The sequence below is a fragment of the Barbus barbus genome, assembly GCF_936440315.1.
Source record: "Barbus barbus genome assembly, chromosome: 28".
Taxonomy (NCBI): domain Eukaryota; kingdom Metazoa; phylum Chordata; class Actinopteri; order Cypriniformes; family Cyprinidae; genus Barbus; species Barbus barbus.
Window position 1 is genome coordinate 19,126,950 of NC_136756.1, and position 23,672 is coordinate 19,150,621.

The window sequence follows — 23,672 nt, forward strand, 5'->3', positions numbered from 1 at the left end:
TGGCATGTACATTATAGTCAAAATCATGCAAAATTAGTTGAGCTAAACAAGTGGCTCTCATCACCAAACTGGTCAAAACTCTTAAGGCCATTTTCTACAAAAATTTTGAACACTTACAAATATGTTAACAAATTTGTATATCATTAATTTATTCATGAATAAGAATATCCCCTCATCTTTGCCACTTCAGGTTAAATGCTCCTAATTACAGTATATCAAAATGTACAATCTGTTTTCATTTTGAAGCTGGTTAGATTTCTTAGGGTTCCAGTGTGTTTTGTGCTGCCCCTTTTGCTGGTGTTTAGTATGTGTCCGCACTAGGCCACATAGGCTTGTGAAAGTCGTTCCGTGCTGACTTGGGGTGTAAGGGAAAAGAACTAACTTACATTCAAAAATTAAAAAGCACATTGTGGCTTACATTGTGCTTTTGTCATATCTGGGTAATAATGAACAGTACAGAAGAATAGTGTAAATTCCATCACAAACAAGCAGTACAAATGTTCAGCACCACATCTCTGTAGGAAAGTTTAACATGATTGTGTCTGCACAGGCTAAGCACTTATATGATGTTGTAATTAGAGCAGTAAATTGCACAAAAATCCTATTGACATTCCATGCCCCCATTATTCCCAATGAAAATTCAAGAGTTAAGAAACTGAATCATTCTTTGACTTTTTTGCAGCTGTGAGGAAGTTACCGAATGAATTACATTTGTCCGATATGTTTGCTTGCAATGAACAGATTTTGATTAAGACCTGTCTGCTTGTACAGTTTGAGGTGTGTGCGTTGTGCTTGTTTGTGTACGTTCAGTCAACATTCATAATCTTTTGAGTGTCTTTGTCTTTGTCACTCAGCCATGTGCTGTTTTCAGTTTAAAGTCAAACAGAAATCCTCGAAAGCAGATGCTTGACCTCAGAGGAGTGAAAATGTCTGTTGAGAAGCAATACAATGTGACATTCATTAATCAAGAAAATCAAGTTTTTCCACAAACTTAAAAGTACCGCCACCCATGAACAAATACTTGACTTTTTAATTAATATTTTTTATTTGTTTTCCAAATAACCTAAAAATCTTTGAAAGGTACATTTACTTGAGAACCAACTTAAGATAATGTATATTTTATATAGGTATGAGTATAATCAATTTTAAAACAATAGATAAATATCTATGAAACAAGTTTTATCTAGTGTTGCTTCTCAAGTATATTGGTCTTGTTTCAGGTACTTTTTAGGTATTTTAACTTCAAGTACTTGTTACGAATAGGATTTGTTTGACATGAAATTAAGAAGAGCGGTAGTTGGTAGACATTGCTCAGCCATATTAGTAATGTAGACAGATGACCCTTGAATCTGTTGAGAACTGTTCAAGAAAGTATTTGAAAATTCAATAAAATAGATTCTCTTCCTGTTGTCCTTCCTCGCCATCCTTTCAGACTGTGGTAACAGACAGAAGAGGATTATACACCTTTGTCCCGTCTGGAGAGCGAGAGCCATGTGCAAGTAGCTCTTGAATGGTGATCCAGTTGTCCAGTATGCGTCGGTTGCGTTTCTTGGAGCTCTTTTTCTGACTGAGCTCCAGGATTGAGGCTGGGTTCTGGCCAGACTCTGACTGGCTCTCCTTGCCCATATCCAGACCGTGTTCTCGCATATATTCCAAGCGGCTTTGGATCATAAATTCTCGGCGTCTGCGCTGCTCGCGGGCCCTCAGCAGATGTTGCTTACGCTCTTCTTTGCTCCAGTAGCGACCCATCTTCATTTCGCTCACTGCGTCATCATCAGTCGTCATTCCGCTACGCTCCTCGCGGATCTTCATAGCTCGGGCTTTCAAGAGCCGGTCTCGAACGGGACGTTTGGCCACATAGCGTGTCCCATCGCTTCTTATCTTCACCTTCCACTCCATGCGTGGTGATGCAGGGGGAAGTGGCAAAGGTAAGGCCAGAGAAAGCTTCACTGGGCTGGGGTGAGGCAGCGACCCAAAGGTGCTATTCCCATGGCCCTCACGGTCACTGCCGCCCACTGGTGCCTCACTTTCTCCTTCCACAGCTCTATCCAAGGGTCCAGAACTCTCAGAAAGTGAGGATCCCAGATGCATGCAACTCTGGTAGCGTTCTGGAGTGAAGCAGTTGGAATGACGGCGTCGAGTGAAGTAAGGACTTGACTCCGCACTACGACCACCATTTCTGTTATGGCTACTCACCCTAGAATTTCCACCCTGTGTCACTCCTTCATGCATGCGATGGACAGTTCCTTCTCTTGTGAGTGAGCAGAATTTCTGGTTCATAGGGGTGTTAGTCTGAAACTTCTTGTAGCTGCTTGGCGAATATGAACTGTTGAGGCTTGCTCGTCCTCTTTCACTCCAGGTTGGTCGATCCCTGTGTCTACTTGGCAGAGGACTTGTGGACTCATCGATTTGAGAAACTGGAAGTCGATGCTCACTCACCATAGGTGTGCTCCTGCAGCTCTCTCCCCCGGTGTTGTAAGCGCTGGTGCTGTCCTTGTCCGAACGTTCCTTCTCTGGAAGTTCGTTGATGTCAGACAGCTCATGCAATGGAGACCCCTGAGGTTCAGCAGACGCCCGGCCAGATGTTTCTTCCTCCATCAGCCAGGCTTTCAAACAGCGTTCTCTTAACTGCTGCATCTTCTGTGCCCGTAGAATGTTCCGGCACTTGAACTCAAGGTGCCTCATTTCCTCTTCCAGAAGCGCCATCTCATGTGGAGTCAGGTTCTCGTTACTGTTCTCATCCAGAGTCTCTTCCCTATTCTCAGCTTCGTCTTGTGTCTCTCCTTCTTTCTGCTCCTCTTCTTGAACCTGCTGCACTTTCTTCATCCTCTTCTCATAGCAACACTTGATTTCCAGAAGCTGCCTGTACCTCTCGCATTCCTCCTCTGTCAGGCCCGGCATTATCATCCCGCTGACGGGATCGTGAAGGTACCCACCACCCATGCTTCCACATTCCAGTGAGTCTGTGCTAAGGTGGAGCTCTCGGAGAGGGAACAGCGGCGATGGCGTGTCGCTCCCTCCTCCGCCGCTCCTGCCGGGCCTGAACTTGCGCAAACTGCCAGGTGTGTTAGTGACATTTGTGTTGGAGGCGCTGGTCTGCTCATCGCCCAGAAGGATGTCATGCTCAGAGGATTCTTCGTTCTTTGTGCTCTCATCTGTTCGGCCCACACCACTGTCGAGCTCTTGACTGTTGCTGAGGGTTGCTAAACTGAGCATGGGTGTCTCCCGATGTAGGGTTTCCTCAGGAATGCCTGCTTGGGGTCTCTGTTGTCGGAAATGGTAAAAGCCGGACAGATGGGAAGTATTAAGGCTGTCCACACTCATCCCTACAGGTAACTCACAGTCAGTCTCCTCTGGGTCCAAATGAGTGTCCGTCTAGGTGAAAGGCACAAAGGAAGGGAAGAGAAAAAGAATGTAGGAGGGAAGAGTTAGAGGCTAACATCACCAGTATTGCCATAAAAATAAATACATGCAGTAATGCTTTTTAACACTAGATGGCAATATAGACATTTGTTTAAATGTGTGCAACATGTTTAGTTGTAAATCAAGAATTATGAGGCCTATTATTATTAAACTGCATTGAGGTCTAGTATTTTCATACTTACGCAAATATGTGTGTGTGTATGTGTGTATATATATATATATATATATATACACAGGTGCTGGTCATAAAATTAGAATATCATGAAAAAGTTTATTTCAGTAATACCATTCAAAAAGTGAAACGTGTATATTAGATTCATTGATTACACACAGACTGGTATATATCAAATGTTTATTTCCTTTAATTTTGATGATTATAACTGAGAACTAATGAAAGTCCCAAATTCAGTATCTCAGAAAATTTGAATATCAATTAAGACCAATGCAAAAAAAAAATATTTTTAGAAATGTTGGCCAACTGAAAAGTATGAACATGTACAGCACTCAATATTTAGTTGGGGCTCCTTTGGCCTGGATTACTGCAGCAATGCGGCGTGGCATGGGGTCGATCAGTCTGTGGCACTGCTCAGGTGTTATGAGAGCCCATGTTGCTCTGATAGTGGCCTTCAGCTCTTCTGAATTGTTGGGTCTGGCGTATTGCATCTTCCTCTTCACAATACCCCATAGGTTTTCTATGGGGTTAAGGTCAGGCGAGTTTGCTGGCCAATCAAGAACAGGGATACCATGGTCCTTAAACCAGGTACTGGTAGCTTTGGCAGTGTGTGCAGGTGCCAAGTCCTGTTGGAAAATGAAATATGCATCTCCATAAAGTTGGTCAGCAGCAGGAAGCATGAAGTGCTCTAAAACTTCCTGGTTGCGTTGACCTTGGACCTCAGAAAACACAATGGACCAACACCAGCAGATGACATGGCACCCCAAACCATCAATGACTGTGGAAACTTTACACTGGACCTCAAGCAACGTGGATTATGTGCCTCTCCTCTCTTCCTCCAGACTCTGGGACCTTGATTTCCAAAGGAAATGCAAAATTTACTTTCATCAGAGAACATAACTTTGGACCACTCAGCAGCAGTCCAGGCAAGACGCTTCTGACGCTGTCTCTTGTTCAAGAGTGGCTTGACACAAGGAATGCGACAGCTGAAACCCATGTCATGTTTGCAGGTGTTTTGAGTTAATTAGCTGATTAGAGTGTGGCACCAGGTGTCTTCAATATTGAACATTTCCACAATATTCTAATTTTCTGGAATACTGAATTTGGGACTTTCATTAGTTGTCAGTTATAATCATCAAAATTAAAGGAAATAAACATTTGAAATATATCAGTCTGTGTGTAATGAATGAATCTAATATACAAGTTTCACTTTTTGAATGGTATTACTGAAATAAACTTTTTCATGATATTCTAATTTTATGACCAGCACCTGTATATATACAGTATATATATTCAATTAAATTTATCTATCCACCTTATTTTTCCTGAAAGAGCAGGCATGGCCATTTGTAAATGTAATGTGTCTGGCTTCCTGTCTAATCCGCTTCCAACCATTTTTAGCTGTAAAAAGCAGCTCGTTTTGCTGCTTGATATTGCAAACTGCTGTTTCTTACCATATTATTTCAATGTATTATCTTAAATATGAACACACTAGTCGGTAGCGCGAACAGTTTTGCTCTTTACTGTTATTCTTCTCTTTATTTTCCTACATCGGCTAATGAGCCAGAAGTCTCGCACATTCACAGAAAATGGCTTACCTCCGCATTAAAAAATAGAGGTGGATAGCTGGCATTATGAACACCGTATTGTGAGATATTTATCACATTGAATGTCCATAGTATAGATAGTAAATAAGAAATATTTAATGATCACTGAGACTTTACCAATTAAAAAATAAAACCATTTTCTTGTGAGATACTTTAAAACTAAGTGGCACTATTACTCTGACTGTTTTTGTGTTAATTTTAATTTGTGACTATTTTTATATCTTGCTACCAATCAAGATTTATTGATGAATACAAATTTACTGAAGCGTTGATTTGTTTACCCTAAGTATCTTTGTCTATAGATGGCAGACAATAATCAATTGCAATTATCACTTGATTAAATATCAGACTTTCATAAATAGTAACACGGGTTGTTTTAATGGTCTGTCCGTGACATTTCTTGAGCACATTTGTCTCTCTTTACTTCTTCTTGATTTAGTCAGTTTGTAATCTCTTTCTGCAAGTCAACAATCCCTTGCTGTTTCTCTACCACTGTCTCTCTTTCTCTCTCAATCGCTTCCTCTCCTGGTCTGACAGCTCCACTTGTTTCTGGTCTTCAGTTCATCATTAATCTTTCTGTGTTGCTGGGAGGGTGATTGTGGATGAGAATGAGAGGTACAAAATGGCCCCCTTATTGTTCTGATCTTGTTAGTGCTGAGCGTTGGCTGAAATGAGCTCCCTGTTTTATTCATTAGCTGACGGCTGTGCTCATGATAGATGATTTTTGCAGGCTGCACACAATAACCAACAGCCATTTTTTTTCAATATCACCACTGACTCCCCAGAAATTGCAGAAAAATTGACACAGTTACAAAGTCAGACATTTAGAACACCATATATATACAGCTCTGAAATAGGTGCTCATTTAGAACAGTTCATATTTGTGTGGCGCAAGAGTAAAAATGCTATTAAATTTGTATTAAATAAATTTGCTTGCACAGACAACTTTTAAGATTCAGATTAATTGCTTCTGCTGGTGGTATTCTCAGTTATAAGTCACTTTAAATGAAACATCTGCTAAACAAATAAATATAAATGCACAAGTAAAATTCCAACCCTGGTTAAGGGTTTACATCACAATTGTACGAAATGCAAATTTATAAAATGTTATAGATACCCAGAGCATGAATGTGCATCTGCACAGCCTCCTTGGAAACTGCTTACTGTGGAACAAAGCATGATACACTATTAAAAATAAAGGTGCTTAAAAGGTTCTTCACAGCGATGCCATAGAAGAACCATTTTTGGTTCCACAAAGAACCATCTCTTTCTTACCTTTTTATATTCTGAAGAATGTTTGTCTAAACATTTGTCCTTTATGGAACCATTTAGACAAAAAGGTTCTTCTATCGCACTGTGAAGCACTTCTATTTTTACGAGTGTATCCTTCCTTACTATAGTGTACCTTGCTTGTACCTCTTCATTTGCCCTCTCTCTATCATACCTTCCATCAATTCCTTCAATTACTTCTCCTCTGTGCATGTCTTTCTAATGGAGCACTCTCCCTCCATTCTGTAAGCAGCTTTGTTCCCTCTCATTCTTCATCTCCTTGTGGAATAGTGTTAATGGAACTGCCACAAATCCTTGACACCCATCACTAAGAGTGATCACATGATTGAGACATTGAGTGATGTGAGACTTCTGTTTCCCTTCCATCAGCAAAATAAGCCATTAATTTTAGGATATGCTGTCGTTGGGGACAAAGTGGGTCCATTAACTTTGCATGTGCCTCAAAAAGCCTATTTTTTGTGTGTATGTGTGTACTTGAATCGTGCTTGTATGTGCGTGTTTAGAAAACCATTTAATTGCTCAGAGGATGTGAGATTTGGGGGGATGATTTAATGGTTTATGTTTGGTTCATTTTAGTGTCTGCTTTGTCTTTCTCCTAAAATTTCTCCTAAAGTATATGGTCATATTACTGTCTAGGAGAAATAATTGATGTACGCTCATCATGCATGTCCTCTTTGCTCTATTCTAATGTGTCCCTTTCGCTTTCACATTTGTGTCATATATATTTACCTCTATCTCTGGTCTGGCCAGTAGTAATGAGAAGTTGGTGCTGTCCTCACGGGTCAGGATGGCCACCGCTTCCTCTCGGTTCTGCACTTCCATTCCATTTATCTAATGTGGGACAGACAGAGACTTTATTCACAGCCATGTTCAAACACAAAAGGTCAGCTCTTTTCCCAAAACAGCATAACATCCAAACATTAGCAAAAGGGTGGTCATGTTTCGACCGAGTCCTTGGTGTCAGTGTCACATCAGAAACCAGAATAAATGAAGAAGGCAACGTGACACATTGTCTTTGCTGTTCTGTAATTATTCTCTAGAGTAATTGTGTGGGCTGTGTTAAAAGTCACACCAATTATCTGTTTATAGACTGATTGTCTCTAGAAACGCTTGGCCTCCCAGATGAACGTAATGACACGATGATGTCAGCTCATCAGTGGTTGTTGTTGATGTCATTTGACTCTAGCAGCACATCTGAGCAAACACATACCTGTAATATCCTGTCCCCCTTCCTGATTCTTCCATCTTTTGCTGCTATGCTGTTTGGATTCACCTAAGAACCGGGAATGCTTAAATATCAACTGAAAAACTTGTCTTGAGCAGTGAAATAACGTTCAGTCTCATGTGGTCACTCACTTCCCCAACATAGATGCCTTGGTCTTCCTCATCGTCTGTCCGGTAACAGACTGTTAGCCCCAGTTTATCCTGCTGACTCGACTTATACAGCTCCACCTCCTGACAAAGACAGAGAGGAAGAGCCGTTTATAGGGCAGAGATTAAACCCTCGGCTTTAAAGATGCACCGGGACGGAAAACCAGCTAGAGCAAATTTATGAGATATTATAGGTTGGGGTAATGTGTACAGGTTACTGGTCTTCTGTTAACCCATTTAATCCCATTTTTCCCTTAGAGTGAATGTGTTTTATTTATATATTATTATATTATTGAATCAACCAATCTGTATTTAAATTAATTTCATTAATTATTTTATTTTATTTATTTATTTTTGCAGATAGTCACAATTATGAACATATTAACAGCTCTGGGCATTTATTCCACCCAGGGTTTAAAAATAAAATCAATGGGATTTCATTTATTTAAAATACTGGTTACTCATTTATGGTTGAATGTAAAAGGCTATTACGATTTCTTGGTTTCCCACCTCATATTCTAGTTCTTCTTGTTGATCCACCTCATGGTTGGCAACATTGAAGTAGTCATTTGGATCACTATATTCCTGCCCCAGAGAACCACTGTGAAAAGACATATGTTTCTTCAGCAGGTTTTCAACATTTACCCACCTCACAGACAGTAATGAGAACTGATCAAGAGGCAGAGGACAGTGAAGATGCTCACAGGTCATTCAGCAGGTATGGCTCCACCAGCTGTGCGAGGGGAGGGGAGGGTGGGGGCATGGGTGGTTCACTGCTCGGGTAAGACCCTCTGTCCCCATTCAGGAAGTTCTGGAAGCTGATGTCGGTCTGGGTGCCATTGTCCACACAGTCTGTTATTGCCATGAGCCGAGCCGTGCCAGCGGCTGTACCCAATCTCCTCCTGTGACCCTTACGTACCACCTGAAGAAGCAGAGGGTCATGAGGCTGCCCGTCTTTGTCCTGGGACAGGTGAGATGTTCTTCTGCCTTTGAGCTGCAGACATTAAAAAGAATGCCATTGTATGTCTATTTAAAAAATAATGCACTTATTGGTTGTTTAATCTGATACTTCTGAAAATGCTGAAGCAGCACTATAGAGAGAATGAAGTGGAGAAAGAGGGAGACAGGGATAAGAAAAATGAGAGAAGGAGAGAGAGGGAAGATAAATGCACAAATAAGCAAAACTCAAGCAAGGATGTAGTTCTGCTCCTCCTTGGTGAGAAGTAACATTGCAAAGCAGCAAAAATGGTTATTGCAAGACAAGCATGAGCTCCCCATCATCCCATCACAAACAAAGAAATAGAAAGACAAGAAACTGCAAATATATAAAATACTGATTTTATAGAAGATTCTGCTGCTTTACCAATCAAAAGTCTGGGATCGGTATGATTTTTTGTTATTTCAAAGTCTCTTATGTTTATCAAAGCTGCATTTGTTTAATTAAAAATGCAGTAAAATGTAAAAAAAAATTCAATTTAAAATAACTGTTTTCTGTTTTAATATAATAAGTGTAATTTATTCTTGTGATGTAAAAAGTGCATCCATGAGATGTTTCTTGCATAGTTAGTCTGCTGAGTCACATGATCCTTCAGAAATCATTCTAATATTCTGATCAGATTTGAATTACTTTTGAACAGTAAGGTATAGCCGTGACGAGACAAACCTCAGATCTGAGTGGAATATGTCCTACCTTTACTTCTGCATCAATAGGACGCAGCGTGTTTCCCTTCTGTGGTGAAAAACAGAGCAGAACCAGATTAAAAGGGTTAACATTGACAGCTTTGAACAGAAACAACAACAGCTGCGTGCTGCAATGTTGTATTGATTGCTGGTTCATTTTGATTAAGGGTGATATTAATCTTTATAACAGTTAATGTTTTAGCAGGCTCTTTTTATTGCACATCACTGCTTCTTGAGTACTATGACAAAGCTATAACAATGACAAAACCTCAAAAATAGTGTTTGTATATCAGGAAATTATTTTGGTTTATGTATTCAGTGCAGTCTTTTGATTCCAATTTCTCACGTAATTTTTTTTTTACTTGCCGCTCAGCATGTGTCAACACTGTCCTATACAAAAATGTATCAGGTATTTGTTACAGACAAATCTAGATATAGATTGTAATGGAGTTGCAATCATGGTTATGACAAAAAATTTAAATAAAACAATACCAGCACAATTACCTGAAATTATAATGATCTATGATCTATAATTATAAATTAATCCAAAATCTATAAAACTCACCAGAATAGTGAAATATATAGATAAAATTGTCAAATGTTTTGTCCCATGTCTTCAGAATCAGTGACTTATGAAATTATACCATGTACTACATGTGCTGTTGTGGATGCTGATTAATGACTTTCAGTCTATTGGTTTATTTGTTGTTGTTATAACTGAAAGATACCTGACAGTGCAGATTTGAATTTGTGCATTGGGACAGTTCATTCAATGACTGGTCTTACGGAGGGACTGATGAGAGGTGATTTAACCCTCAAGAATACAACCCACAATCAATACAAGGTTAATACTACTGAAAGTACTTTTGACAACCCCTCCTGTATCCCTCTCTCTCTCTGTGTTTCTTTCATCCTTCTCAAAGCAGTCAAGCTACAAATAGTTGACCCACAGAGACCAGGTCTCACCTCAATCCTTATGCTGTTTGACTGAAAGTCTTTCGATATCTAAAAGAGGTGAACCCTATTTATTTTTCATTGTGTTTAGCTCATTATTGATCCTGTCAGTGGACTGTTTGCACACGGGATTCAGAGTTGATGGAGCAAAAGTGATATTGGCAAACATGGACTTCTTAAGCAGAAAATATTTTCTATATGTTCCCTGTCTCATATAGAAAATGCATATTAATGTATGAGTCTCTCAATGCATTAGTATTTATAATTTGTATACATGAGATCATGGGGAAATTACAAGCAGTTTTACATCAGAAAGCAGTGTGTTGGAAATATCCAAACATTTGTTTTCGTGTTTTTAGAGAAACAACAGTGTGTCGAATTGACTGTGATGGAATTTCTTCTGCATGATTAAGTTGCCTGCAGAACTCAGTGGGTGATTGTGCTTATCAGTTCAATACCAGGAGACAGCAATTACATCACTTTAACTCCTGATACACCTCTATTGACCTTCACCTTGTACTTTTTCCCCTGTGGAATAATTACATTGCTAATGAAGGAGCTTCTGAAGACACTCACAGATACCGCAATGCACATCCACACCCCAACGATCCCTATCATCTCACTGCGGGACGCCTGCATTAACTCAGAGTCTGTGATCTACCAAACACGGCGCATTGATTATGCCACTTTCAAAGACATGCAGCTGGAAGCATAAAAAAAAGTCAATTTTGTTTTGTTTTTTGTTTTTTTGTTTTAGTAAAAGGAAATCTTTAACCTTCAGAAAATGTTAATCTAGTTAGTATGGGAACAAATTCAGTTTTTTTTTTTTTTGGATTGTTTATAAGCTTTAAAAGTATTGTTCTATCAAACACAAGCCGCAATGTAACAGAAGTAGAAACTAGTCTTTTCTTCCATATTGTGACGTATATCTAAGACGGATCAGAAACAGATTATTGAAAAAGAAAGAAATGTAAGGCAGGGACCTGGTTGTTGATTGACTGGAGGCAGATCTGAATCCGAAAGCGGACTGAATGATTGGAGACGTCAGCATTCATAAAGAGAAGTCTGGCATTTCATGGGGAGATTAAGTTGAGACATTTTGATTATTATTAGTATTTGAAGAATTATTAGCACAAAAACATTTTAAAAAAAGCTAATTAATGGATGAATCCTTCACAATAAGTTCAATAAGATGCATTTTAAAATAGATAGGGTGAATTTCCAATCGTTTTAGTTAATATTATGAAGTATACCTTGCAAACTGTTACAAATATATATACATACTTTTAAATCTATGTTTAAATCTTATTTATTTGAAAAATGTATGATGGGTTAAAAATATTTTTTATTGTGCTGTGGTTTTTGTATATTGTTTATATTTTGATTGCTGTTGTGTTTTCAATTTCCTGTACAGTACTTTGGTCAACCTTTTGGTTGTTTTAAAATGTGCTTTATATAAAAAAAAAAATTAAAATAAAAAAATATATATATATATAATTTGTTGCATAATTTTTGTTATAATTTTGATCAATTTAGAGACAGTTGTCATCAGTACTACAATTCGTGTACAATTTAAAATGTATTGCCAATTTTCTTGAATGATGTCAGTTCCTGGATGCCACAATATAATGAAATGTTTGTTTTTTAATAAGAATTCAATCAATCATATGTAATAGTTTCCATTTGCAAGCAAATACCTTTTTATTGCTTTTTGTCTTAAGTGCCTTTTTCGTTAGACATTTTATCTGCTTATTGCATCTGTAACTGCTTTAATGCATCTACTTTGCCACCTCTGAGTATTAACTGTGGTGTATATTAGTGCAGCAGGAGCTTTTTATTGGAGTGACAGGTTATTTGTTGTTGCATTTCCACTGACGGCCTGCTAATTATAAAACAGAAACAGAGGGCTGTTTCCCACTAGATTCTCCTCCAAATAATTATTCTGATTATGGCTCTTTTTTTCTGACTTTCATTTTGAAATTAGCTTGCTTCTCTCAATCATCTTGAGTTAACCGAAGTGTTAGAAATGCTAAACGTCTTCACAAAGGTCCTAAGCACTGCAGTAAACTAGGTCAACTCAGTTTGAGGTTCTAAATTGTGCCTTTTACATTGTTCCCAAACTCTATTCCCGTCCTCCCTCCCTCTTTCCATCACCTTCCCCTCAGGATTTCATCTTGCTTTTGATTAGAGTTTAGAGGAGGCAAACTCTCTCTCTCTCTCTCTCTCTCTCTCTTTCTCTCTCTCTCTCTCTCCGCCCTGGATTGAACCTTAACCTCCATTAATCCTGAGTCCTGAGCAGTGATATATGTATGTTCAGCACGGGGCAATAGCAATTTTTGCTCCTACCACTGCTCCCGATCAGGGCAGGGCAAGGGTTGTGCTAGAAACCAGAGAAAAATTTAACTAAAGGTTACTTGTGCCCGAAATGTCAGTCTGGATTAGTTTTACTTTCTTCTTTTTTCCCCCCATTCTCGGAGCAGGTGAAGGGTGGACTGTTTTATCTTTTTCCTTTCATGTCAATGCGTGTTTGGAGAGACCTCCTGCAGCGTGAAGGGCACAAGAGTAGATTTTGTTTATTTACATCATTGTTTTTTTCAAAAGGCTGATTTAGTGCGCTCGACTATATGTGTGCATATCTTCGCCGTCATTATTGCGTCTACGTGCGTTGCAGTGAGAAAGCATATAAGTCTTGCTTAATGATCTCAGTTGCCTTGGCAACGGCATCCCATAGAGACAAATTTGACAGGGTATGTTAGGTAGAGGCAGGAAGACTGAGAGCGCAAGAGGGAAACTCATCAGACATGGCGTGGTGGTGGTGGGGGTTAGGCAGGATTACAAAAGGCAAAGCGTCTGCTAAAAGGCTCATTTTGGAGCGACTCAACATGCATAGGATTTTTGCTGCAGACTGAGCTCATTTAAACCTCATCATAAGACTAAAGCTTGGAAGAAATTAGCGGGGATGAGTGTCACACGAAGATGGCACTACCAAATGAATGCGATGGCGTTCACGGATAGCGATTCCATACGCTCGGCTATTCCAGCAGAGCCGGCTAATGTGATCTGGTGTGAATGGTATTATTCATGCCTGCAGCAGCTTGTCCTGAGTCCAATGAAGCCTGTCAGGATGTGTCTGCTCTTCATTAACGTGTGCCCAGACACAGAGCAGAAGCAAGAGCAAATGCCACTTACTCAGATACATAGAGCATGACACTGATGAAAGACTGGGTGAGAATGTGTGTCTAAGAAACAGTGTCACTATGAGAAGCGCTTTAGAGTAAGCAACAAGAGGTGTATTTTATTGGGGTTTTTATCTAACAGCGCCACTTAACCCTTGGCAACATGTTGCTTTTATAAAACAGTGACAGCATTACAATGATAAAAGACATTCGGTGAAGAAAATGTCTGCTGTTTTCTTGTGCAAAATGTGCTGCCATAATTGCCAGGGTGTTGCTATGCTGTTGCTAAGGTGCTTTTTAGCATGTTGCTGCTAGATGGTTGGTTACTTTAAAAAAAAGCCCACCAGTAAGTCTCCATAATATTTCAATCTCTAGAAATGGCTCAGGTCCCTCCTTCAGTGTAAGCCTGAGGGATTGTTCACCAGTTTCATTGTCGCCAGGCAAAAATTCATAAATCTAATGGCTTACCTACTGTTCAAAATTCAGGCTTCAGTATAATTTTTTATTTTATTTTATTAATGCATTAAATTGACAAAAGTGACAGTAAAAACATTGTTACAGAGGAATTCTGTTTCAAATAAGTGGTTTTGAAATTTTTTATTCTTTAAAGAATCCTGAAAAATGTATCACGGTCATGAATAAATTAAGCAGCACAACATTTTTCAACACTGATAATAATAATAAATGTTTCTTGAGCACTAGATCAGAGTGGTTTCTGAATGATCATGTGACACTGAAGGCTGGAGTAATAACTGCTGAAAATTCAGCTTTGCATCACAGATATTTTAAAATATATTAAAACAGAAAGTTGTTACTTTAAATTGTAATAATATTTCACAATATTACTGTTTTACTGTATTTTTGGACAAATAAATGCAGCTTTGGTGAGCATAAGGGACTTTAAAAAAAACATTTAATTGTATAAATAGATGGTGGGGTGAGTGAATGAAGGCAGAATTTTCATTTTTGGGTGAATATCCTTTTACGTGTGAACAATTTCAGTCTGAAAGAATAGGACGAAAAAGTAAAGATGTGTAATGCCGCACGGTGATGTCCCCCACAGCTTGTCATGACTCGTGCCAATATCATTTTGCATCACATTCTAAAGCACATTATATATGCTTCACGATTCCTTTGCAGTAAATCCAGGGGGCTTCCAGTGTTGGTGCAGCTGATTTGGCAGGGGGTTTATGGGGTCTTCCAGCTCTCTCCACTAATAAGTGTGCAGCATTTAAAACAGGCTCACACAGAGAGGATTCTCGGTCACTGCATAAGAAACTAGTTTAGGAGTAAAACCCTCTGTGAAGAGCCTCAGGCAGTGGAGGATACGGCGGAGAGAAGAGCTGGAAATTGAAGTGAGATTGAAGAGATCAAGTGGAAGATCCTCTCGGTATTAGAAAAAGCTCGACCTATCCTGGCATGACATTGTGGTCTGGCAGAGAAAGCAAATTGCTCTCTGAACAAAACTTCAAAGTGGCAAACTCAAGCTGTGGAGAGGATTTTAGTCAAGTGGAGTTTAAATGTTACAGGTGAAGGAACTGAGAGGTGGCAATGCATTTGAAACGGGTTGCATTTTTGTTTGGTAGTCTTCAGTTTTAAATTATTATTATTATTATTTAAAGAAAATAGGAGACACATTACTGTTATTTAGTACCATAGTATAAATATGAAGCAAGGTTATTTTAGTTAACTAAAAATCATTATTTGAAATAAAGTAAACTTTAACGGAAATAAACTATATATATATATTTAAAAAAAAAAACCTTAGACTTGTTTTATCTAAGCTATTTGCCAAGACATCATTTCTCATTTAATTTAATGTACTAAAATATCTAAAACTAAAAAAATACAAACCACATAGACAAATTAAAAACTAATAAAACATGAAAACTAAAATGAAAATAAAACAAAAAAATATAAAAGCAAAAACTAATTCAAAATATTAATAAAAAGAAATCTGATACTAAAATATCACTGTTTAGTAGCTACATGAAAACATTTTATATGCATGTTATTTATTAATTTTAAAATCATGCATGTTTTGCATAATTTTGTTATAGTTTGACATTTCTCAGTTTTTTTGGTATTTTATTTAGTTCTTTATGAAAAAGGAGACACTGCTGTTATTTACTACATATTTATTTATTTATTTTTTTTTTTTAATGAATCATGCATATAAATAAATTGTAATCACCTAAAAATCACCTATAAGTTCCAACAACTACTCTGAACAACAACCACATAGCAACAACCCAGAACACCTGAGCATGATAGCAGTGAGTTTTGTATAGACTCACATTCTCTTCAGAAAATATATAAATCAGTTAAAATTTGCATATTCATGAGCATGACCTTGCAAAAGGCTGTAATAGTTTGTTTGCACAGGTGTCATAGATACTTACTGATTTGGACCCTTTTAATTCAAGGTGACATTACGCTGCAGCCACATTTCATTTGTCAGCTTTAAGCCATGTGTTCACTGGCATACCACATGCTTTTTTATTTTGCATAGTCAAAGGATCAGCTTTGCTCTGATACACATGTACTCTGGTTCTGAATTCAATAAACCTTGGTTTTAGCATTCCTATCCCATCTCTGCACTCAGATATTTTACACACCTGATAGGTTTTATTATTAGCAGATCTGCCCTTCTCTCATCCTGCTCTACTTTCCAGCTGTATAAATATCCCCTGGCTATCAATCATAGTCACATGACCTGTCATGTGGTTGGAAAAATGACAGAATGGAAACCAAACTTTAACACCTTACCAGTGGAAGAGGTTTAAAAAGCGTTTTCTCTCTCAGCCTATTTGAAAATCTCACCGCCATGTCAGTTAATGGATGCTGAGTAGGAAGTCTTTGTGCTGTTTAGGGGATTGTGGTTTTTAAAACAGGATTAATTCATTAAATCGCTTGCCTAAAGCACCACCTTAACTCAAAGGCCCCTTGACACATCTTAAACCTGTTCTGTTACGATAAACATTTTCCAGTTTGCTGGCAGATCTACAATCCCCGTAAGGTTAACATGCATAAATCCTGGTGTCGCATTAGACAGCAGAATGTGAGGGTTTTTTAGTAGTAGTGGTGCAAAGCAGATTTACTTTTTCAGTTTTAAGAAGAAAAGGAACCTCATTCAGAAGTAAAGGACCTTGAACCCCAACATTATATAGTTATTTGAGGAACACTTCAGTGTTACAGATCAAAAAATGATCATCTACACAAGATTATCTATATTTGGGCCCAATTTTAAATTGGCCATCCAAACGAATTTCCTTCGAACCTTTTCAAGAAGAGTTGAAGCTGTTACAGCAAAGGGAGAACTGACTCCCTATAAATGAATGCTCAGCAGTTTAAGTGCTACTTTTACATTTGATATGTATATTTAATGACATGCAACAACTGCTACAATTTAATACACTAATGTTTGGGGCTGTGGTCAAAAATGGTTTTTGAAAGGTGTCTTATGCTCATAAGGCTGTATTTATTAGGTCAAAATATAGAAAAAAAACTGTAGAATTGTGAAAAATTATTACAATTTAAAACAACTGTTTTCTTTTTTAATATGTTTTAAATGTAGTTTATTCTTGTGATGGCAAAGCTTAATTTTCAGCAGCCATTAATCTAGTCTTCAGTGTTACATGATCCTTCAGAGATCATTCTAATATTCTGATTTGGTGCTCAAGAAACATTGTCAATGTTGAAAATGGGTGTGCAATTTATTTATTTATTGATATATATATATAATCTGATAAGCTCTTCTTGCACTACACATATATCTGCACAGTTTTGTTTTATTTAACTGGTTAGCACTCTATCTGCCATGTGCCTTATGCCACTTTATCTATCTCTTTCTTTATTTTTCTACAATGTCCTCATTTGTATATCTGTATAGTTGTATGTACATATGTTTAAACTGTATTTATCTGTATTGGAACGTCTACTGTCAGTGTCTTAAATGTTAACTGTATGCACCAAGGGTCTGAGAGTAACGCAATTTCAATTCTCTGTATGTATTTGCCGTACATGTGGAAGAATTGACAATAAAGCAGACTTGACTTGACTTGATATATCAATTTTATTTTATTTTTTGTAGAAATGGTGATAGATTCTTTAAAAAAATGGAAGGTTCAAAAGAACAGAATTTGGTCCCACTTTACATTAGATGGCCTTAACTACTGTGTACTTACATTTAAATTAACCATTTGATACAATGCACTTATTGTGTACATACATGTTTTTACATTGTACTTATATTTTTAAAAATACCTATATGTAGTTACATCTGTAATTAATTTCTGTAATTACATTTATAATTACACTGTTGACCCATCCCTTACACCTTAACCCGCCCTTAAACCTACTCATACCACCAAGCCTGTCCCTAACCTTACCCATATCCCACCTCAATACCAGCAAACGTGTTTTACAATACAATTTGACCACTACATTGTACTTATTTTTTTATGTAAAGCATAGTAGTTAAGGTCATCTAATATAAAGTGTGAACCAGAATTTATTTGAAATAGAAATGTTATAACATTATGAATGTCTTTACTGTCACCTTTGCTCAATTTAATGCACCCTTGCTGAATACAAATATAAATAATAATAAAAAAAATACTGACCCTAAACTTTTATTATAAGTGAGATATACATATTTATATTGCATTGTTAATTTGATTAACTTTGGGAAACATTTACCTCCTAGAATTATCCTCAATAAGCATATGATTGCTTATTTATATGCATAGCATATGAAGTGCAAACTTAAAAAACTGAAGAGAAAAGTGAATATGAACTTGTTGGTATTCTCACCTGAAACATGATCCTGTACTGTTCCTCCGGCCTGTTCACCACACACATGTTGCAGCCCATTGTGGCTCGTGGTTTCCTGAGGGGGTGCGATTCCTCGATGCTCTTCGCTTCCTGATTCTCCGACGTAGGTGTCGATCCCTGCCGTCCAATTACAGTAATCCCTCCCTGAGATCAGAGGTTAAGACTCTGCACTCCATGAAAGGGCTTTGATGTTCTTTTCTTTGTCTGCTTCCCTCATTCAGGCCCGGCTGCTGTTTTAATTGACGCCCAACCCAGGAAAAGGGATCAGAGCATCCAGCCGTGAGAAAGTCAAGGTTTGATCGCTGATGAATGGAGCCTCTGATGTCTGTGTGCTTTTAGTCAACTTTGAATTTCCTCCGAGATGCACACTCAGGGAAGTTAGTTTAATGTTTTTGGCTTTAAAACTTCACATATGATGATGCAAATCAGATATATTATTAGACAGATAATGTTGAAACAAGCAGTCAGCAGCAGAATTACATTTACAGATCCCACCGTGAACAATATCATCAAAGAGATGATCTGCCTAACGTGAACTCCCTGGTGCCTCCGCCAAAGTCGTAGACTAAGACATGAATTATTAAATAAAAGATGCAATAAACAAATGTTTACTTTCCACCACTCCGTATTCCCCTGAGAGATGCTTTCCTTCACACTGATTCTATTATTAGAGAGCTTGTTTCCTTCATTTACATATAACAGCGCTCTCTAGACGCAGACATGCACATCATGCTATTTGAAGTGCTTTAAAACATGTTGCTTGAGTCTGTAACTAGTGCCTACTGCGACTGTAGACTTGAGTATTTCCGTTCCATCATTGATTATGATCACAATTTCATTGCAGATGTGCCTAGATGTTCATTAGCCGTTATTATAACTGCAAGTCTATGGATGCTGGTGCCATACCTAATTTCATATTCCCTCTCCACAGCATGTTGTATTTGACACCTGCATGTATTTATCTACATAAGCGCTCTACGACTGTGTCATCATCTTTTCCTTATCCTCAATAAAGTGAGGCTGTAATCCCACCTCTCATTTGCACTCACTTCGCAGATAAGAGCCTGTCGTTCACGGATCACATCAAACCAGTCCTCTTCCTTTCTTCCCGAAATTCCAGCTGCGTGTTCATGGCAGAAAATGAATAAGAGGGTGCACCTGTCAGATCATGTCTCTCTCGCACTACTGAGGTGAGCTCAGCTCTTTCTCCGAACAGTATGTCAGTCTACAAGGACTGTTCTCTCCATCGCATGACAGAAGGATGATTGAAAGGGGTGAAGGGGAAGTATCTGATCTTCAGCAGGGAATGAATTGAACGCTGCCCTACATCTGCCCAGCTTCCGAGAGAATTCCAGATTCAACAGAGCCTCGGGATATAAAAGAAAGCTTTAAAGTGCGTATTAGTCCACTGCTAATGATGTTCCGTTATGTTTCTGCTCCTCGCGTCTGGAGATTTGGGAAGATGAATGAAGTGAAGCTGTGCCTTTCCAAAGAGAAAAAGTCATTCAGTCTGATGGTGAATCTGAAAAATCCGTTCGAGAATGTCTCAAGGCTCTGCTGGAGTGGCGCCAGCCCAGCGCATGCACATGTGTGTCTGCAGAAAGAGGAAAAGCTGCTGGGTTGGAGGAAACGTGGGGATCGGCACCACTGCACAAGCTGGAGCCCATTACAGCTTTACAGCAGGCCCCTCCTCTCCCAGCAATACCAGCCAATATTCACCAGCCAGCTCTCATCTCTCTCTCTCTCTCTCTCTCTCTCTCACTCGCTCACTCGCTCAGCCTCTCTCTTATACTTATATGTGATAGCTTCACCCTCCCACCTTCCTTTCCTGCTTCCCTCATATCTTATTTCCCAGCCCCTCTTCGCTGGCTCTCTCTCTTTCTCTCTGTCACCTGTTTTGGAAGCAGCTCTGCACTCGGGGTCTTTGTTGCCTGTTGTGAAAGGGGCTGAAGAGGTTGTCAGTCTCTGGCTGTCAGCATACAAACAGAATTTATGACCACATAGACCAAGGAGCTTTGAGAAGCGTGACTCTCTCTTGTGGCCATTCTTTTCACCTTAATGCTTGCAACCATTCTGCAATAGGACAATAGGTATGCTATATAATCACAAGAGTCACAATATAGTGCATCACTGAGTGCCTTATTGCTTGTATAATAAAAAGCAATGTTATTCATTATAAAAATGCATAAAAATGTAAAATAATTATTGCATTTATAATTTTAAAAAATTACAGTGCATATAATATTAAAATACAAAATAATAAAATACATATGTTGAAGTTTGAAGTTGCTTTCATTCATTTTTCCTAATTACAAAAAGGTTTAGATTTAAAGAAATTAATAGGATTTTTTGGAAAACTACTTTTGTACAGTTGCATGAAAACAAATAATAGCAGGTATAGGTGCAGACACATTGAGGTAATGTCACAATCTAATAATAACTGAAAACTGTTTAACCACTCTGTTACTGGATGCTTTTGATTGTATGTGATGTGGAATTGTTGCATTTTGTTTTATTTTATTTTATCATTTAATTTTATTCCTTTAGAAGATATAGTTCTTGTAAACAGTAACAGAATATTTTATCTTATTAAGTGTTTTCTCCCTCCACAGGAAGATATAGTCCTTGACGTAAACAATAACAGTTTTCTCTATGGGTTATTATATATACAGTTGTTAGGTAAACAGGTGTTTGGCATCATAGATATTACTGTATTGTGTATTTTTGCACATTTTGAGCACTGTAATGATAAATCGGCATGTAGGACTGGAGCTTTTTGTTTTATAATTTACAGTAAGCAATGATAAAGCAACATTTAACAAGCACAGTGTAAACCGATGTACCTGCTTGAGTCTAAGGGGAGTCATTATTGACCCGTAGCTGTGCTGAGCACCAGCGGTGTGTTCTGGGTAAGCCATGACGTGTTAGTTTTTAGGTGTGATGAGGTCCCTGTGCGTATTGCTGATAACCTGCTATCTCATGCTGTCCCTCTGACTCCTCACTGCACCATGGGTAGTCATGCAAAACCAGAGCTGCCTTTTGAAAGAGTTTATTTGATTTTGTGAGATACTGATGTATTTAGAGAACAGGGATTACCACACTAAATCAATATAAACCAGCCTACAAAACCCTACAGTGATGTTTTCTCTGGCTTTATTATTACAGTCACATGTCATTCATGTCTCTCTTTCTTTTTATTATTTATATTGCAGGCTCTGGTTCATAATGATGAAATTTTGTATTGCATATTGCATTTCTCTTTCTCTCTCTATGTATGTGTGTGTGTGTGTGTGTGTGTGTATATATATGTGTATATATATATATATATATATATATATATATATATACAGTGCCCAAGTGGAGTCAAGACATTTGCAAATATGATTAAAAGATGAATATGAGACAAAATACAGAATGTCACATTTTATTATTAGCCGTTTCAACACATGCATGTTTTACCAAATAAAAAGAACAGCACTTTTAGAGTTCATTCCACTCATTGATGTGAGCATAAGTATTGGGACAGTTGAACATAAGGCAGATATAAAAGATTAAAAGTTATTATTTAGTTGCAGATCCCTTGCGCACAATCACAGCAGTGAGTCTGTGACCCATAGACATCACCAGACTCTTGATCTCATCCTTTGAAATGCTTTCCCCAGCCTTTAATGCATGCAATTCCAATTGTTGCTTGTTTTGGGGAGTTTCTGCCTTTACTCTCCTCTTCAGCTGGTGAAATTCATGTTCAATCGGATTTAAATCTGGAGATTGACTTGGGCAATCTAAGACTTTCCATTTCTTTGCCCTTATAAATTCCTTGACTGAACTGGCAGGGTGTTTTGGGTTATTGTCCTGATGCAATATACACACACACACATATACATACATATATACATATATATATATATATATATACACACACACACACACATACATATATATATATATATATATATATATATATATATTCCTCAGAGATTTTGGTCTATATTGACATGATAGCATCACGCAGTTGTTGGCTGCACATCCATGATACGAATCTCCCTTTCCACCACATCCCAAAAGTGCTCTATTAAATTTAGATCTGGTGACTGTGGAGGCCATTTGAGTAAAGTGAACTCATTGTCATGTTCAAGAAACCAGACTGAGATGATTTGAGCTTTGTGACATGGTGCATTATCCTGCTGGAATTAGCCATCAGAAGATGGGTACACTGTAGTCATAAAGGGATGGACGTGGTCAGCAACAATACTCAGGTAGGCTGTAACGTTTAAACGATGCTCAGTTGGTACTAAGAGGCCCAAAGTCTGAACCATTCAGACAAGGCAGGATGGATCCATGCTTTCATGTTCTTTACGCCTAATTCTGACCCTAACATCTGAATGTCGCAGCAGTGTGTGTGTGTGTGTGTGTGTGTATGTACACAGATTGTGCACCATTCAGACATGAATTGAATATGCCTTTTAAATTCCAATTAAATTTAATACAGGATTAGAATACAGAATACGGAACTGTATCAAATTTGAATTTAAGGAAGTAGAATCAAATGGAATAGAATTTAAATAAACTCATATAACTGCTTTGTGTAGTTTTTAGTAATACATTTTGTTTATATATTAAGATTCTGAATATTGTATATTTGCCATAAGAGAAAGAGAGAGAACAGAGGAGGACAGTGGCAAACACCTCCTCTGTTCTCTCTCTTTCTCTTAGACTATGCTGCTTCTGTGTCTTGAAGAGAACCTGGCAGCTGTGATTATCCTTGCTGACACAGGATAGACCTGTCCAGTGCATCTTTGGGAATCAGACAAGTAGGTTTATTTTAATACACTCCACTGCCCTTTGACACACAACAAAATAACATGCTGTTGACTGACATTTATTAGTTCGCATGGAAACACCTCGCACTGAGATCCACCTCACAGCTCTACATGCAGAGCTCAGTATTGTCATATGTATGCTATATAAATAAAATCAAACAATATATATTCTTATACAATTATATATACCTTGTATGTGTGTGTGTGTGTGTGTATATATATATATGAATGTGTATATATATATATGTGAGTTTTTTATATATTTTTTATTTACACAATGAAAATCTCACTAGAGGATAGTTTTTTTATGTATTTCTTGAGTTGACAGTTATTATGTCTAATT

At 37.9% G+C, this 23,672-nt stretch overlaps 1 protein-coding gene across 1 annotated transcript; it reads right to left on the reverse strand.

Annotated features, from left to right (window-relative positions):
- Positions 1-1,428: 1,428 nt before the first annotated feature.
- Positions 1,429-18,548, reverse strand: pdzd4 (PDZ domain containing 4; the record flags this gene model as incomplete). Its single annotated transcript, XM_079382897.1, has 8 exons — positions 1,429-3,375; positions 7,222-7,323; positions 7,703-7,765; positions 7,849-7,947; positions 8,374-8,464; positions 8,568-8,857; positions 9,554-9,592; positions 18,489-18,548. The coding sequence occupies 8 exons, from the start codon at positions 18,546-18,548 to the stop codon at positions 1,429-1,431; spliced, it is 2,691 nt and encodes an 896-aa protein (XP_079239023.1).
- Between the last annotated feature and the right edge of the window lie 5,124 nt (positions 18,549-23,672).